Genomic DNA, 19358 nt, shown 5'->3' with positions numbered 1-19358 from the left:
TTTTGCCTTCTTTATTTTGCATATTCGTGACCTTATTTATTTACTATATATTACCGTATTAGAACATAGAAATAAAATCTCCTTGCAATAATAGATTTTTAAAAAATAATTGAGATGACTTGTCAATACCTTCTTATCAATTTGACTATTTGGAGTAATTTCAAACTATGAAGGAATGTATTTTCTCCTTCTCTTTTTAACGCTTAGAATATATCCTCTTGTTATGTTTCTGGATTAATTTCTATTTTTTTTACTTGCCCATTTTATATTCTGATTTTATTATATTCATGAAAGACATTAATTTATGCAAAAAAAAGTACTGAAAAATAGTTTGCACATCACACATTTCATGATAGGTTTGAAATTTTCACCCTAAGAAAACAACAGATATATATCATCCTTAAACACGGTTATGGAACACAAATAGATAATTTGTGATCGTTGAAACTTACAGTGGTTTCTCTACAAAGGAAAATATAAATAGTACATTTTTTAATGAAACTGTATCCCAAAGTACATACAGCATGGCAAATTTATTTTCTCTATTCACACTGCATTCATTCCTTATTCATTTCTACCAAAACTTTCTTGCTGTCTGTGTTTAGGATTAAGCATTTAAATCTCTTGTATATAAATAAATGAAAATAAAAAATAAGATAAAAAATATAATATTACGAAGTGGACTTTAAGGCTGCGTGGAACAACATATTATGGGTGGTCTCATAACGACCCGATAGTAGGTGGAACCATAGGCCCAACAAATACTCGTTAGGATAAACTTTAAACGGTTTTGATATCATATTACGAAGTTGACTTTTTGTCTACGTGAGATAATATATTATAAGTGGTCTGATAACGACTCAATAGCAGGTGACCTGATAAGCTCAACAAACACTCGCTAAGATATGCTAGAAATAACTCTGATCTCATATTACGAAGTGAATTTTAAATCTAACTCAACTCCATAAAACTGGCTCATGAGGTGAGGTTTGCATTCACCGATGGAAGATGTACCATCTCCAACATATAATTATCAGAAACTTTTGTGTTTCACCACTGTAATACTTATCTTAGTAGTTCACGTAGCAAAACCCGAAATTTACCTCGTGATATATTTTAAATTTTTCTTATGAAAATGTAGATTGTTGGATGTAGTCTCATCCACCGCATCAAATGCCGACAACTGTTTAACTTTCGATGCTATAACAGCAGTTGCAACTCAACCAACCAACTCTGACACCAATTTCAGTCTCAGCCGCACTCTGTTCTTTCTTTCTCACCATACTATATATACTATTGTAGCACCATAACTCAACACCCAATCTCTTTTTTATAATTATAAAATAGAAAGAGAAAAAAAAACACCATACTAATATAAACAAGATGATAAACAAAAATAAGAGGTGAATTTATAAACTTCCATAAGAATAGTATTTTCAAACAATTCATAGTGGACTTAATTTTCTGGTGACATTTTCATAAGGTAAATATTAAATGTATAGTGGTTTCTACTTGGACATGTGACAAGAAGTTAAGCAATAAATCTACGAAATTCAATAGTAAACATTAAAATTCCACCATCCATACCAACAGAAAGGAGAAAGTTCAGTGATGAGCTTGATGACAATGATGAGAACTACCCCATTCATATCTCCACCTTTCTGCTCCCTCTCTAGGCCACACGACAAACCAGTTCATAGCAAGCAGAAATGTCCAACCAAGCCATCAAATTCAGAAAACAGCTATTCTAAATCACTCCCTTCTATATTAACTATATATGTTGAAATACCAAGAACTTATTCAATTCATTAAGATATTATAATAGTGTCCAAAACTCTTGGAACCTCCTTCTTAACTGCCAAAGTAAAACTAACTACTTTATATGAGTTTTATAGTACTTATTAAAGAAATGACAGTAAATAGATGTAACAATATTACATATATTATCAGTAATTTTAGCAATCTATTTTACACTGTAAAAAAAAAAAACAAGTGTGATAACATTCAAACTAAATTCTACTTTTATATTAATGGAAAAAAAAACATTTTTAAACTAATTAAATATATAGTGCTTAAGGGCATAGCTGCATGCTAAAATTTGGAGAATCAATTTATTCAGAGTTTTCCTCTTTCATGAGTTGAATATAAAGCTGTTTTAGGTGATTGAATCTTAAATGTAAAATTAAATATTTATCGTATAAAAGAGAAATGAATAATAGGTTGCTTATAGTTGCAGGGGCATGGAAAAGAAAAAGAGAAAGTGAAGCAAAGAGGGGTCACATGGTGGAATGATGCAGAAGGGAGCACGACAATGAGAGAACAGTTGAGAAACATTTATACCTTAATAAATACACTCCACCCATCGTCCAAACCCTTATTACGTTTGTTATAGCCCAACTGTGAGGGATAATTTGTAATGTCCCAATTACTACTATAGCTACCACTTTTGTTTCTTTAATTCAAAGCACATATTCTTCCCAACACGCCATGGATTTCTATGGCAAGGCCACCCTCCTCAGCCTCATGGACAACGAAAAGCCAGAACCACCGCAATCCCCTCTTCACCTTCATCTCCAAACCCACCGAGAGATAAGCGAACAAGACCTTCAGTTCAGTCCCCCAAGGCCTTCAAGCTCCGACGGCATGTTCCCTATCATGCCGGATTCACCATGGACACTTTCCCCTATCCCAACCCCCTCGTCCTCTTTGCTTTACCACTGCATCGCTTCGCTCCACCGCCACGAAGGTAACATCTACGCAATCGCTGCTTCAAAGGGTTTGGTCTTCACCGGCTCCAACAGCAGCAGAATCCGTGTCTGGAAGCAGCCGGATTGCATGGACAGAGGGTATCTCAAAGCCAGCTCCGGTGAGGTCAGAGCCATTCTCGCTTATAGCAACATGCTTTTCTCCACGCACAAGGACCACAAAATAAGGATATGGACTTTCACCGCTTCGGATAGCTTCAAGTCCAAGAAACTAGGCACTCTCCCTAGAAAAACCTCCATCCTCATGTTCCCCTCCAGAGGGAAGAACACGCCCAAGCACAAAGATTCCGTTTCTTGCATGGCGTATTACCACTCCGAGGGTCTCCTTTACACCGGCTCCCACGACAGAACAGTGAAGGCGTGGCGCGTTTCCGACAGAAAATGCGTTGACTCGTTCGGCGCACACGAGGATAACGTCAACGCCATATTGGTGAACCAGGACGATGGTTGTCTTTTCACCGGTTCCTCCGACGGGTCGGTGAAGATATGGAGAAGGGTGTACACTGAAGACTCGCACACTCTCACCATGACTCTCAAATTCCAACCCTCCCCCGTCAATGCTCTTGCGTTGAGTTGCTCGTTCAACCACTGCTTCCTCTATTCGGGTTCCTCCGACGGGATGATAAACTTCTGGGAGAAGGAAAGGTTGTGCTACAGGTTCAACCATGGAGGGTTCTTGCAGGGTCACCGTTTCGCGGTTCTTTGTTTAGCCACAGTAGGGAACATGATATTCAGTGGGTCAGAGGACACCACCATTAGGGTGTGGAGGAGAGAGGAAGGAAGCTGCTACCACGAGTGTTTGACGGTTTTGGATGGACACAGAGGACCAGTTAGATGCTTGGCTGCATGCCTCGAGATGGAAAAGGTTGTGATGGGGTTCTTGGTGTACAGTGCTAGTTTGGACCAAACATTCAAAGTCTGGAGGATTAAGGTTTTGCCGGATGAAAAAATGTGCATGGACTACAGTGAGCAGTGTGAAGCCCAGAGGGTGAAGATTAGGGACTACTCTATGAGCCCCGTTCTCTCGCCTTCATGGGTGGAGAAGAAACTTCAAGGTAGCTATTTTCAGTAGGATTAATGTAATTAATTACTCACTAATAATCATCATTAATCAATAAGGATAACCACAACTAAGCATGTCTCTTTCATCTCTTGTCACGTCTTCTTCTTGCACTTACGCTTAGCTTAGATATAACAAACTATATATATCTATCTATATCTATATATATACACACACATGCATATGTAAGTGGTAGTGTCTGTTTCAGTGTACTTTGATCTGCTTTATGAACACTTACGTACCAACGCTGATCCGTGGTGGTGAGGTAACAAACTACTGCAGAGTGCAGACTTGCCATTAATGGTTCTCTTCGTCACAGCAGCTCACTCGTATAACGATACCCATTCCGTTTCTGATCAATATGCCACAATTCCTGTCAAAATCTGAATGTTTCCGGATACTAACCAAATGGAGTGAAATTTTCTAATTTTACGTAGTATATATTAATAATTTATATTAAATTGTCAAATTATTATTATTTTGAAGATATCAATATCGTCACTTTATACAATCTATATGACATCCTACTCCAGATGTTAGTAATAAAAAGAAGACAACTGTTGTAATTTTATATTTTTGACACCTGGTGTTTACCTCTATAATATAATATTAATATTTGTAATAAAAAAAATTAAAAAATATTTTTAATGAAAATATAAACAAAATGTAAAATATTAAAATAATTATTAAAATTACAAAAATTAAAAATAATTAAAATATTAATATTTAGTGAAATGTAGGTGGAGTAATCCGTGTCAAACAATCATTTTCCTACGCTAATAAAAAGCTTTTGTTTCTTCAATTAATTATAATCAAATCAATGTAACAGAAAAATATTAGTATTATTTAATTTTTTTACCAACCATCTATGAATTTTAAACTAAAAATTGATTATAAAAGGAAAAACTTTTAAAAAGAAAAATATTTTACCTACAAAAATGAAAAGAACTGAATTATATCTTCGGAATGAAAGCTAAAGAAAGGAAAATAAAATAGTTATCTGCAAAGTTATCTTGAAAATAAAAATTATAAAAAATATTTATTAAAGTAAAAATATGTTATATGAATAATATTATCAAAAGTTTAAATTTTTATAGATTTTAATGATCCACTCAATTTATTTATTTTTATCAGTAAAAATAATAAATAAATATAAAACATTTAATGAATGTAGAATCTTATAAATTATGATTATGTTTGAGATTATGATTATGATGTAAACATGACTTCGAAAAAAAGTTCAAAGCATTATATATCACCCAAACATTTTAAACATTTGCGAAACTTACTTCTAGCTATTGACATAAAGAAGACAAGAGAGCATTAATAGTCTTAATTAAACATTAACCAAAAATCAAACTACCCACACATTTAAAGAACATTTAAGGGCTAGTCCAAGAAAACAACTCAAGAATCCAACGTTTAAGAAGGTCTCAATCAGCGGTAGCTAAATTTGTGATAGAAAAAAAAATAAAAGTACATAAAAATTATATTATATTGTAAGAATTCATAAAAAAATAGTCATTCTAGTTTTCAATTTTTCTTCTTCCCCGTGCAAGTTATTATTTTGTTTAAAATGAGCATATCAGTAAAATTTATAAAAATTATGTAAGTTAAAGTTTGAAAAAAAAATAAATGACAAAATTATAAAAAAGATAATAATTTAGTAACAAAATGTTTTATTAAGACCTAGAAGGTAAAGGAAAAAAACTTGATACACGAACAAATTGCCACGTGTAACTGAATATATAAATAGATTATTTAGTTTCATATTTAATTTCAGTAATACACTCATAATTGCTTTATAAAAGGACGATGTGTTTAATAATAACAATTGTATACAAAAAAGAAAATGTGGCGCCGGGTTTGGCTTCGTGAGACTACGCTGCAGTAATGTACACATCATAGAACAATCATTTTTTAATGTTTTAATTTTCCAAATACTTCATTTTATTGTTATAGGTTAAAATATAATTTACTTTTAATACTATATCAAATTATCAATTTCCTTTATAATCGTCAATATTTATTAAATCGGTTAATATACGCAAAATCTGTCTGATTAAATCTCATCTACCTTACCTCAAAATTGCACACATATTCTTAATTTAATTTCTAAGCATGTTTTAGATAGTCTTTATATAGAACCCTCTTAATTTGGTTTATAAATAAAATATTTTTTAATCTGGTTAAATTAAGAATATAAAAAAAAAAACAATTACATGTATAAGAAACAAATGAAGCTTATGTAATGAGGTGATTAAGAGTAGTAAGATTGTGTGATTTCATCTTACCATTTTCTTTGTTATAACATTTCTTGTTGCATCAGGTTTATGTAATTTGTTTTTTTTTCTCGTATGTCAATATAGTACTACATCACTCAAAAGTCGAGGTCAATGGCAGTTTATATACTTCCTCAACTTAACGTGACGTCTTTTCAGGATAAAATTGTGACGGAGTACGAACCTCTAAAACAGAAAATACTTCGAATGCGGTAATTGACCCTAACGATGTTATCTCTCATACCTGAGGACGGAATAGTTTTACTAATACTTGCAGAGAAATATGTCTAAAACAAGATTTAAGATCCAGGGTGAAGTTAATGGTTGATCTTATTTTGGGAGATATATTACACATAAAGAGAAGTTTTAAAACAAATAGTGTTTGATGATCTACTGATTAGAATTCTTCATCACGAGGAAGAGGAGCGTGAGATCGATCAATGAAGAAAGTTTCATAGATGAAACCAGCAAGCCCACCACCGATGAGAGGCCCAACCCAGTAAACCCAATGATCGGTCCAGTTGCCAGTAACCAAGGCAGGCCCAAAAGAGCGCGCTGGGTTCATAGAAGCAGCGGAGTAAGCCCCACCAGCGAGGATGTTGGCCCCCACTACAAACCCAACAAGAGTTGGGCCAAGCCCAGCAAGTGGGCCCTTCTTTGGATCCACCATGGTGGCATAGACAGTCAACAGCAAAGAAAAGGTCAACACAATCTCCCAAATCACCCCTTGACCATACCCAATTCCGGCGGCCAGCGTATGAACCGGAGTTTTCTGCAAACGAAGAAACAGTAAACAAAAATAAATAAATAAATAAGAGAGATCTGACGAGCTTCGTTCGTTACCTGTCCTCCAGAAAGGAAGTAAAGGAGATAAGAAGCTGCGGCGGATGCAACTAATTGATCAATCCAATAGAGGATGGAACGGAAGACGGTGATGTGACCGCCGGCAAGGAGGCCAATGGTGACGGCGGGGTTCAGATGGCCGCCGGAGATGTGGGCGGCGGAGATCATGACGGCCACCACAAGTGCATGTGCGACGGCCACAACAAACAGCCCCACGAGTGCATCCCCACCAAGCTTCTCTGATACACATATGTAACGTTAGTATGAATGATTATTGCGTTGCGTTGTTATAGAGTAGAGTAGATACATACCAGTGAGCATGGAAGAAGCAACGCCAACAAAGACGAAGAGGAAGGTGGCGATGAATTCAACGACAAGGGCTTGAATGCAGTCTGGCCGAGTGGCCTCTCTGGCGCTTCCGAGAGCGATTTTCGCCATGCCTCTATCTTCCACAAACAATTTCCACACTCATCGTAAACATGCTGCCATTTTATTTATATGCCACCGAAAAGCCCTGTTAATGCAACCCTATTGGACTTCACCCGTTGACCACCACCTTTATTCACTAACAACAATTATATATATTAATAACACCATATTTTCATCACATTTTCCCTTTTCTAAGCCCAATTATTGATGCATCTTATTATTATTACATTGATAAAATAAAATTGTCAACCAGTGTTTCTTTCACATGAAATGTCTAAATATTTTATTGTTGATAATTAGGTCTAACGTTGTCATTGCACATGGTGGCTACTTCAGCCATGTGTGAAAGAGTTAAGGTTGGGTTTAGTTTAGTAATAAGTAGGCATGATGACGGTAGTGCCATGCCTCTACTTTCTCTTCTCATGTCACTTCATGGCTCATTGTACCACATCGACTTTGTATTTTTAATGGACCTCTTTTTCTTTGAAAGCGACGAAACCTAATCATTTCTTTAATAACATCGACCTCAGGTCAATGGATTTTTAGGCATAGCCTTTTTTCTTTAATTACTTTAAATGTAATTAATTGATTAAAAACATAAATGCTATTAACTATTCATAAATGAGTTATTGTTCATCCAATTAAGCTCAATCCGATAAAGGTCAATAACTTTTCTTCAATGTCCTATATTTTCATCCTTGTTTCTTAAGTTTAAATTTTTAATGAGTTGGAAACTTTCTAAACTAGTCTCCTTTTAAATTGATTAATTCAAAATTATGAATTATATTTCAGATTTCATAATTGAGAGAAAAATTTTAAATCATGTAATTAAAAAAATAAAATATATTTAAAGATGTTAAGGTATAATTTTATAATTTTAATTGTTCTGTTAAACTATAGCACATTTCATATGGAGGACTAGAGAAAGAAATAGTCATGCAAGTTTGTAAAGGGCATTTCCGTTGATCCTCCTTGAATTATTGTTTTAGACTCACTGTTATAACCATTTTTTGTTATCAGGAATCATCTTAGAACTGGTGGAAGAAGTTGATTTTTATAGTTGATTTTCATTCATGTTATTGTGTATGTTTATTTTGAATTGACATTCTAGGAAGTTTCTGGATTGTACAATCCATATATTTTTCAAAATTTGTATATAGTCTGAATTATACAATCTAGAACACATTTTTAGATCTGCAATTACATTTTGAATTGCATAATTCAGAATGTATTATCTTATTAGAAAATATATTTCTGATTACACAATTCCAAATGCAATTCCATACTTGGAAATGTGTTATCAATTAGACAATTTGTAATGTATTTTTCAATAACGTAATATATTATGATTTGTACACTTAAAATGCATCTTTTGAAAAATAACTTTACTAAATTATTTTTTTATTGATATAAGAATTATGTAATATGTAATTTTGACTAGGACAAGAGGTGGTGCATCTTAAGATAATGGTAAATAGAGAGTTACGGTCCATAGAAGAGATTATGAACAAGTTGTTCATGGTAGTGGTGTTGATGTGATCAATGCATATGTAGTAGAACATGATGAGTAAGACAAATTCTCTGGAGACATTGTCACCCTCATAATCAAGATGATAGAGACAAACTCGTGTACAATAGAACCATACTAATCTGGTAAGTTATTATAGTATTATATATGTATTATTTATTTACTTTTATTGTTTATTTTAGTATATTCACTGACATATGTTATTTGGATGACTACAAGGTATATTCAAGAAGATTGTCAAAGTATTACAAAAGTCGTTGATTGTGGACAAAAATGTTTAAAGATACTTCAGCATGGGAAAGAACCTAGATTGCCCCCTATTGGCCCATGAAGTGATGGATGAAGGGGTCATTTATATTGGATGTTCACATATTATACGCGAAAGATGACTTAAGTCCAATAGTTAGCTAATTATGTTGTGCATTTATATTTTTTTTGTTTTCCACTTCAAGGAAAAATTGTATGTGAATTTAAAATCATTTTAATAATATATTTCATTTAATTTGAAATTGTGTTATATTTTTACTTTATACAACTTGTTATTGTTTTTTAACATTATTTATTTTGACTTCATATAAATGTATTCTATAAGATAGTCGTAAATCACAATACATTTTTAACTAGAATTTATTTAAATCAATAAATTAAAATAATCCACAAAATATACAAGAATCAAGTCAATTAGCTGCGAGACTAACAAATATGGATAGTAATTGGATAAATACTTGCATCCAATTAACGTACGTCTCAGTATAACCACAACATTCATTATTAATACCAACATATCTAACTCGGTCAAACTCTTCAATCATATGCATCAAAACATATTTAGATACGAACCATTGCAATCTTTTATGCAAATATTTAAACCACAATGTGTAGATTCTTCTCAAATGATGCCTTAGTTTCATTTTATAGTCTTATGACGTTGTTTACTGCATCCCAACAAGTGTGCAAGTCTCTCATGTTATTTTAAAGTACTCACATCAATTTCAATTAATAGTGCATTTACAAAACAAACAAGAATATCAAATTGACAAGTTTTACCTGTTTATTAACAATAACTAATGAATACAAACTAACATACCTATTTGATGTTGTAGTCCCCAAACGCTTCACCTTTTATATCCATGACTTAACAGATTTTTTCTTGTGCGTATGAATTATATATCATTAATATATTCAGAGAATGATGATCATAGCAAACAAACAACTTCAAAATGTCTCACACACTTCATAAATGTATCACAAATTTCCATGCATCCATAATAACTTTTCAAGCTGGTATATATCCATTAACATTTTACACTTTGTTTTAATCTTTTTATTAATATGAAATTGACATATAATGATGGAAGCTTAAAAAAATAATACTTAAATTTATTAAAACAAGATCTTTATCACTATTGGAAGGAGCACATTTAATCTCAAAAGTAAACCTTTAAGTTCTTTAAAAGCCCAAATAAGTTATTTTCTTGCTCAACTATTTCATAGTTTATAAGTGGGTGCAAACCTTACCTTTTAAGCCAATTTTATGAGGTTAAGTTAAGCTTAAATTCCACTTTTCAATATGATATCAGATTCATTTAGATTCTATCATAGCAAAATTTTGTTAGGTTTATCAAGTCATCCGCTATCAGACTGTTATCGGACTACCCATAATATATAGTCTCACATAGAGTTGGTAGTGTGTTGGAGATCCCACATCGAATAAAAATTATAACATTTTATAGTTTATAAGTGTATGCAAACCTCACCTTATAAACCAGATTTATGAGATTGAGTTATGTTTAAAGTCTAATTCTTAATAAACTGCTAACAACTCAATAGTAATGTATGTGTTTGTCGGCTTGTGACCTCCAAATCGTGTTTGTAGTTCCTTTCATTTGCTTTGTTAGAATGTGTCATATTTTTTACATAAGTGATATGAAATTCTACTCACCTTGTGTATTCTAAAAAGGCAAATGTAGTTTTTTTGAACCAATTCATCTTCAATTGTCACAAACTCTATAATATCATATTCCTCCATACAAGATAACTTATCTATTTTATCTGATATTTTAGTCAAAAATCAAGATTTCATCTTTATATTCAACAATAATTGCTAAAAGATATTTATGGAATGAGTGCAAAGCAATGTTACACTCGACTATGATACAAACATAAAAATAAATTAAAAATGTTAAAATAAAAAAAAATTGAATATAGAAACATTTTGAATATAGAATATAAATTTTTATTTTGGATTATATTTTAGAATATACAATCCAAAAATATAAATTTATTTTTTTAAATATACAACCCGCAATACAAATTTGTATTCATAAAATTTTATGAATTTTGAATTATAGATTTGAAAACTAAAAAAATTAAATGTACAACCACTCAACACCAACACAATTAATACTCACTATGATGGATTTAATTCCACATGGATAAATTGAAATTTTCAAATTTATTGGGGGTGTAGATTGAAATTATGGGGTAGAGAGAGAAATAGGCTGTTTTTAAACTATATCGGGCCAGTAGTCCAATTTATGATGTTCCAAATATAACAGCCCAATAAGATGGAGACGGCTTCTTCCTGTATCTCCATCACTTCTTCAGCCACCTCCATATATTTTTAAATTCCCAAAATTATTCTTCAATAAAAAAATAAAATAGAAACAATGTTTTATATTACAGATTATGTAATCTGAAAGAAAAAAATTACAATTTTCAGAGATTATGTAATCCGAAACTTATTTAACAACTCAAAATATTGGATTATGTAATCCAAAACTTATTTAAGAAGATAAACCTACCAGATTAAGTAATCCCGAAGTTAAAAATTACCATTTTCAAATTACGTAATTTGGTATTGTTAGTTTTTAATTTTTTACTTCCAGATTATATAATTCAGTATATTTATTTTCTTAAATAAATTTTGAATTACATAATCTGGTATTGTATGATGTCAAATAGGTTTTGGAGTATGTAATGCAGAAGTTATAATTTTTGACTTCTGAATTAGGTAATGTAGAAGCTGTAATTTTTATTATATAATCCATATTGTTAACATTGTTTTTTTCATTTGAAGGGTAATTTTGGAAATTTAAAAATTTATGGAGGTGGCTGAAGAATAATGGAGGTGCAGGAAGAAGAAGCCTAAGATGGATATAGCAAGAGCCAATTGGAACATAGCATATTAAAAGTCTTACAGATAGGAGAGACAGATGTTGGGTGGAATTTGACACTGATTTACAGACAAAAGGAGCATTGTTTGATTAGCAATGGCATCATCCTTAATGTTACCAACTGCTTCAATGCTGAGACCATGTACCACTTCATCGCCTACTTCACGAAGACTTGCTCTCTTTCACCTTGTCACCACTGGTGGTATTGGTACATACATGTACTTTCCTTCTCCATTTTACCCACAAACTCTTCAAATCATTAGTTATAACTTGGTTCTCTGCTATATATTCCATTTGGTTATTCAGCTCTCCCACAATTTAAGTTGCTTGGTGCAAAAGGATCAGAGTTGTTGAAAGTAGCAGAGGCTACTGCTGCAGAAAATGTAGCCCAACCAGAGAAAATTTTGTTTGATTGGGTTAAAAATGACAACAGAAGATTTCTCCATGTTGTGTACCGTGTTGGGGACTTGGAGAAGACTATAAAGTATGCTATACTTGAATTTGAGAAATGATACTTCATTGATACTTTAATGTAAATGTTTGGAATTTGATTACATTGCTGGGATGCAGGTTCTACACTGAATGCCTTGGCATGAAGCTATTGAGAAAACGTGATATACCTGAAGATAGATATTCTAACGCTTTTCTTGGATATGGGCCCGAAGATTCTAATTTTACAGTTGAACTTACTTACAGTGAGTTCTGATTCGAATGCCACTCTTTTCTGTGTGATTATTTTGTATGCTCGAACATCATCACAAAATGGCTTCTCATCATTCTTACTATTTATGGAGATAACAGATTATGGAGTGGATAACTATGACATTGGAAGTGGCTTTGGTCATTTTGGTGTTGCAGTTGAAGATGTAAGCCATTTAATGAAAGATAATGATGCAATATTGTTTACAACTGTCACTGCATATGCAATGCAAAACACAGAATCAGTTTAATTTTCATTAATCCATTCTGGGTTTTGTTTTTCTTGAATGTGGAAAACCAACTTATCTCCAGCTGTGATTTTGAATTTTCAAGTTCCTTGTTGTTTATATTTTTTTGGTTGCAATTGTTGAATGACTTCAGAGCCTTTATCTACAATTAATTTAGTCTTTAGTCAAGCTGTGTTGTTAAATGCTTTTGTTATCGCCAAGGAATGAAATTGTTATTCGAATTTACAACTATTTTTGGTGTCAGTGTTAATCTATGCTTTATGAATTGTTCTGAGAAAATTAAGATTGTTATGGTTTTCTACTGAAACTTCGTAGATTTACAAGAGAGTAGATATAATAAAGGCAAAAGGAGGAAAGGTTACAAGAGAACCAGGGCCTGTTAGAAATGGCAGTTCAGAAATTGCTTTCATTGAAGATCCTGATGGTTATAAGTTTGAACTTTTGGAGAGAAGACCTACATCTGAACCTCTATGCCAAGTTATGCTTCGAGTAGGCGATCTCGATCGTGCCATAGCCTTCTATCAAAGAGTGAGTGGTTTTTACTACTCTAATCGTGAAGGTTCCTTCATCACTATGACCTTACTGTTTTTCCTTGTCTTTGTTTGATTTCAAAGGCTGTTGGAATGAAACTTCTTCGCAAGAAGGACAATCCTCAGAACAAGGTAACTTAACTTTTACGTGTGGCTATTTGAGTTCCTGACATAAATCTCTTCTATTTATGTTTATAGTGTTTTCCTGAGAAATCTTAGTGTGTGATGTGCTGACTATATTGTGTGTGTTTGTTTTTGCTCAAAACACATTTTCCGATGCACGTTCAAGTGAATGTTATACTCACAACGGATTCACTTTCAACTGAACGTAAGGGTCATTGAAACACATCTATAATTGTGCATTTCATCTGATAAATAGACTGCCTAAATCATGAACATGAGAATAGGTCTGTCCCTGTTGAAAACTGTTTACTATTTTGGAAGGGTAGGCATTAATACGAAAATCTAGGAAGTTTCAGAAATTTAGTTCATGTTTTGAGTATTTTATGCTAATTACTTTTTTGGATATTTGTAAATGTGAATTTCTTGCTGTGATAATTCTCTGTTGTGTTTTCTTTTCCAGTACACAGTAGCCTTTATGGGCTATGGTCCTGAAGATAAGAATACTGTTCTAGAACTAACATATAACTATGGCGTCACTGATTATAACAAAGGAAATGGTTATGCTCAGGTAGATTCTATTCTTTCTGTTTTCAAGAGAAAGTTTACGACGTTTGTATGGCTTCCGCGAATTTTGCTGTATGCATTGTAAGAATTCAACACATTTTGTGTTTAAACAGATTGCAATAGGCACAAATGATGTCTATAAGACTGCTGAAGCAATCAAGTTATGTGGGGGGGAGATTATCCTTGAACCTGGGCCCTTGCCTGGTATCAACACCAAGATTGTAGCTTGCTTGGACCCTGATGGTTGGAAATTGGTATCACCTTTTAACCTTGTCACTAATAAAATTTGCCTACATCCCACCAATGAAGTCATAAATGTTTATGTTGATGAGTTAATGCCAACAGACTGGAGGTTGAGGAGTGATTCCAAGCCACCAATTAGGTTCTTTGTCAGAGATTAGTCATCAACAAATTTACAAAACTAGTGATAGATACTTTGCACCAATGAAAGAGTTTACGAATTGCTTGGTGGAATTTGTAATGCGTAAGAAGATAGTATAATTGCCAGAGGAATGACTTACAGATAAATTAAAGATTTTTGTTCAGCACCAAACTGGAAAGATTTGTACTGTAAAATTCATATGCCAGACCTTTTCCAAATCTTTCTACTGATCCTTCTCTATTTACCTCGAAAGACTTCTTGTGTAGCATAATGCACTAATGGAATCCTTCCTATTATGTTTAAGTTCACTTGCAAACCTCTTTTTTTATAACATGGCTTGTTAATTGCTTCATGCAGGTGTTTGTTGATAATGTTGATTTTCTGAAGGAATTAGAGTGACAATAGCATGGTTCTAGATTCCATACATGTGCACTGAAATCACTGAAGTCTCAGTAATGTTGTCAACGAAATCTTAGAGCGGCACTGTCAACTCTTCACCTTTATAAAGTAACTCTCCAATCGCTGAGAGGGAAAGCGGAAGAAAAAAAGGCATATATTCAGCAATCCCAATGTCAATCCTAATGTTTTTTTATAATGTTACTTTGACACGGCAATTCAACATATACTGGATACCCTCAAGCCAGAACTGTTTGTCTCCTTTACTTCCACATTCAAATGCTATGGTCCTGTCTGTTGTTTTTATTCCAAAATATGCCCTCTTTTCATTGATGTCTTCCCTCTCCCGTCCAGGCCATGCTGGGATATCATTGCAAACGCCGGTCACTATATCTGCCATTTTAGGCCATACCATACCTTAATATTGTTGAGAGAGAGTGGCAACTGGCAAGAATAAAATAAGAAGGAACTATGTATGAAAAGATGCTTACATTTCTTCTTTTTTGTGAATGTTCCTGCCATATGCTTGCTTTTCATTTTGACTACAACCTGTTGTCATTTGGTATTAGTTCAAATAACTATTAAATGGAGATAGTGGCACAACCAATAATTATGATTCTCTATGAAAGGATTTTCGGAGTTAATAGTTTTACACAAATTACATTATTGCCATAGTGCTACTTCTGATTTCTCAAAAGGCTCCCACCATTGTGGGAATCTAGGGAGGATCAGATAAACCAGGCTCATCACCTGAGCTGAGAGACTATTTGGGCAGCCATCTTTACAAAAAATGTTTCATCAAATAGCATTGAGAAACTTGCATAAAACATGCCATGCGAGTATGTTAGACATATCTGAGCTCGTACTTGATATATAAACTAATGGGAGTCATTAGAAAAATATTGACTGATTGAATTGAAGTCCTTGATTTTCATGAACATTATAGTTAAAATATGCTTATACTTGAAACAAATGTATAATTGATTGATATGATGAGATTATAAGAAGATGGCCATGCTGAGTTTCTACTTCTAATTATAATTTTAAAGCTGCTACTGCATTCATTTCTTTGCATTGCCAATGTCCAATATCAACTTTTTTTTCCAAAACGAGTAAAATTTTCTGGTCAGCTATGATCTTGTATCAAACTTAAAAATTATTGGAGCTCATGCCCATGGTTTGTTAATGAATATTTGAAATGTCTTATAGCAATACCTGCAAATTTGAATTTATATTGAAAGAGACTTGCTTCCAGTGAAGATCTCCTGTAATAAGAGTTAAAAATAGCACTGTTATTGATGTTCATAATGTAAATTGCTTTGAACATCTGACATTCTTCTTTTATTCTTTCCAGTTCCAATCAAGCCATTATCGTAAACATGTTAGTAAACACACCTTTTCTTGTACGTTTGAGAAGTTCTCCTCCTTTAAAAACATAGTCCAGTGCTGTCAAGATGTTTGCTTCTTTGCTTTCGTCACACTTTTCCTCAACTAGAGGAATGCCAGTTGCTCCAGGCCCCTTTTGCAGCCTTGCCTTTAGAGTAGCAGCTCCTCGCAAGGCTGCCAACCAAGCATTTAGTTCACTATATTTTGTGTTAGTATTTGACAATATCTATGTGAAATGAATCCATGGCTTGCAGGTTTTGGACCCACTTTTTTTTTACCATTATGTTGCTCATTAAGTATAAATATTGTTCTTTACATTTGAGCTTTAGTTATTTTATGGAGAAAGATGACTTGGTCAAAATGCAGATTTAGCAGAAGACTAAAAAAGGTTTGATTTATGCCTCATAAATGGATCCTACTTAAATATCACTAACAAGTGATGCTGTTTAAAAGCATAACTGAGTTTGGTCTGAAGTAGAGAAATAAACATTAAATTCTGATACCAGTGGCTGCTCCGGCGGTTAAAGTCATTATATCTCCATTGGTTTTTGCATTAATGGCGGAGTTGACTACTGTTAAGATTTGGTCATGTTCAGCTCCCATATCTTCGGCAATCTCAATGCAGTGAGAGGCTACTAAAGCTGCTGCAGATGCAATTGCAGCAGTAGCCAGGGGAGCGGGGGTCTTTTGGTTGGCACAAGGCAATTCAGGTGATGTTGTTGATGCTGCAACCGCTGCAATAGCAGCAGCAACACCAGCCACAGATACTGCAGCATGCAAATGAGCGTTATGGGTCCTAATTTCCTGCTTTTTCCTCTCCTTTTGATCTTTCAACCACCTACCCATTGTCCTCCCTCTTAGCAAGCTCCTGTAAAGCTGGTGAGCAATAGTTTTGCACCAATAAATTAATAAATGAAACAAATACTGACTAATATCAGATTGCGTTGGTATTTGAGCATATTTAATGAAGGAAACTATTAAGTTGATTGCAACATACCCCATTTCTGAGCAAGTTTTGACCGGAAAGGAATTCTGTACTGAGTGCTTGATGGAGTAAAAGTAAATCCTGTACAGGATATATTGAAATGTTATTAATTTATACACACTAAAAATTCACTCCCAGTGCAAAAACAAGGTTTTGTAGATGTGGCTCGTGATTATTTGTAATTGAAGGTTCGCAGCTGTTGGCACGGGGAAATTAAAACAGCTTTACGTGATGATTGACTTGTCTAAATTTGCACGGTTATAGTGAGTGAAGTGAAGTTCATTTAGACCACAATAAAAGAACAGATAGTCATAAAAGCAAGCTGAGGCAAATGACAGGCTTCAAATTCTTAACTGAAACTGAACAATGGGCCAAATTGATTCTTATGCATTATGATCATATTTATCATCACATAAGTTAATATAATGTACCTTCTTTCCGCTACTGTCTCCTGGTGAAATTGGAGGATAACAACAGTTAGATAACTGCACAAAATTCTTGCATCAGAAGTGCAGAACCAATATGAAGTTATTAAATTATAAAAGCTACATACACAAACAGCAGTACTAGATTCTTCTTAAAATTGAAGAGTCCTAGGACCATAAAAAAAGAAAGGTCTAGGTTATGGAAAAATTATTTCCTCTGAAACTGCCTTTTTGGAGGGCTTAGAATCTCTCCTTTTTCCTTTTCTTTTCACTGCAGGCATGTGTGTGTGTGGCATAGAGATTGGATATCTTTTAAGAGAGGTAACATAGAATTTGCATGATTGCCTGTTTACGTGCTGCATAGCCAACTAAGAGGAAAGTGGCTAAAAGAAGAGTTAATGGCCTAATTTAAATTAGTCTTTCAAATTAAACACAGTCAATGTTCTTACATCCTTTGAAGCAGTGGAACTCTTGGTATCAAATTGGTGACCTGAAGGGCAAGAAAGTGGCATATCTATACTGGTGGAGATCGTAATGTCGGTGTTGTGCAATGCTTTAGAGAGTTCCATGGCTGAAAGACTCCATGATCTAGCAAGGAACTCCATAGACTCAGTTGGAGTATCAGGTGGGGGACAGGATGATGCAGTCCAATCTGCAGGAGCATTTTCATCTATGTTCTCCAGTTGATGGACTGAGCATTTTGAGTTAGACGCTCTCGGGCTCACTGAAATAGAAAAGGAGTTAGGTGCTTTCATCTGAGTGAAGCTTGATCATAAGAATTACAAGAAGCATAAAAGTCCTTATGGTCATTGTTTCAATTTCTATATACTCATGATAACTTGTAATGCCCGAATAAGAAAATTCAGTGGTTGTCTTGAAATGAAGTTTTTTTATATAGAAACCAAAATGCTACACTCACTTGTGAAGCTTAACGAGGTTTCGATCACTCAGGACTCAGTAGACACGGGTGGTAAAAGATCTCATGGCATGAGGGAGAAATGAAGAAGCAAGGACAAGATGCTGATAGGACGGATGAGCAACAGTGAGATATTTAACAAGAAAATATGACGTTGTTTCTAAGTGCTTCTTATTAAGGAAAATGAAAACAATGTAAAAGATTCTTAGTGCTGAACAAAAGGACCCAGTTTAAAGGCCACTCATTCTTGTCGCCAACTTAAGCTGTTGCTTTTTATTTCCACCTCTTAGTGGTTCATGCACAAATAGTTAAGGACCTGTTTTTGTGGCAGCGGAGTTCATCATTACTAGGATTCTCCTTTGTCACCACTATCACTTTCTAAAGTAGAGTTAGGGGACCCCACGCGTAAGTTGTTTCTTTATTTTGATAACTTGATAAACGTCACACTAGCATTGCAAGTTGGATCCATCCAGGTACAAGTTTAATCGTATACAGGCCTGTGCTGTTTTCATTGTCTCCCTTGGCATGGAGACAATTTCATTCTTTTGGTTATAGTGTTCCCGCCTGGCTCATTTGTCTTTTCTTAATCAAAGCATACGACACAGGGTGCTTTTTCTCTTC

General features: G+C 33.9%; 4 protein-coding genes across 6 annotated transcripts; 2 read left to right on the top strand and 2 right to left on the bottom strand.

Annotated features, from left to right (window-relative positions):
• The first annotated feature begins 2399 nt into the window (after positions 1–2399).
• Positions 2400–3897, top strand: LOC137822739 (protein JINGUBANG). Its single transcript, XM_068627721.2, has one exon. It carries the CDS (start codon positions 2488–2490, stop codon positions 3835–3837), a length of 1350 nt encoding a protein of 449 aa, XP_068483822.1. The 5' UTR covers positions 2400–2487; the 3' UTR covers positions 3838–3897.
• A 2522-nt stretch (positions 3898–6419) lies between these two features.
• On the bottom strand, positions 6420–7721 carry TIP4;1 (tonoplast intrinsic protein 4;1). The gene is made up of 3 exons (XM_068627727.2): positions 7262–7721; positions 6951–7189; positions 6420–6879 (listed from the first exon to the last, which is right to left on the bottom strand). Exons 1-3 carry the CDS (start codon positions 7386–7388, stop codon positions 6505–6507), a joined length of 741 nt encoding a protein of 246 aa, XP_068483828.1. The 5' UTR covers positions 7389–7721; the 3' UTR covers positions 6420–6504.
• A 4365-nt stretch (positions 7722–12086) lies between these two features.
• LOC137822742 (lactoylglutathione lyase GLX1) lies at positions 12087–15358 on the top strand. 2 transcript variants are annotated; one of them, XM_068627725.2, is made up of 9 exons: positions 12087–12291; positions 12390–12567; positions 12654–12778; positions 12885–12949; positions 13346–13558; positions 13645–13692; positions 14144–14251; positions 14361–14501; positions 14987–15358. In XM_068627725.2, exons 1-9 carry the CDS (start codon positions 12180–12182, stop codon positions 15026–15028), a joined length of 1032 nt encoding a protein of 343 aa, XP_068483826.2. In that variant the 5' UTR covers positions 12087–12179; the 3' UTR covers positions 15029–15358. The 2 variants fall into 2 exon arrangements, with proteins under 2 accessions (XP_068483826.2, XP_068483827.2); XM_068627726.2 differs by having other exon boundaries at positions 12097–12285.
• Positions 14713–18954, bottom strand: LOC137822741 (phosphoinositide binding protein). 2 transcript variants are annotated; one of them, XM_068627724.2, is made up of 9 exons: positions 18741–18954; positions 18271–18545; positions 17828–17881; positions 17409–17477; positions 16915–17287; positions 16421–16585; positions 16241–16290; positions 15517–15574; positions 14713–15418 (listed from the first exon to the last, which is right to left on the bottom strand). In XM_068627724.2, coding segments are annotated over exons 1-9 (1245 nt in total). In that variant the 5' UTR covers positions 18742–18954; the 3' UTR covers positions 14713–15218. The 2 variants fall into 2 exon arrangements, with proteins under 2 accessions (XP_068483825.1, XP_068483824.1); XM_068627723.2 differs by lacking the exon at positions 18741–18954 and having other exon boundaries at positions 18271–18591.
• Between the last annotated feature and the right edge of the window lie 404 nt (positions 18955–19358).

Source organism: Phaseolus vulgaris, chromosome 9 (genome assembly GCF_051622355.1).
Source record: "Phaseolus vulgaris cultivar YP4 chromosome 9, ASM5162235v1, whole genome shotgun sequence".
Classification (NCBI taxonomy): domain Eukaryota; kingdom Viridiplantae; phylum Streptophyta; class Magnoliopsida; order Fabales; family Fabaceae; genus Phaseolus; species Phaseolus vulgaris.
Note: the sequence above shows the minus strand (reverse complement) of the source record. Positions and strands in the feature narration are given on the sequence as shown.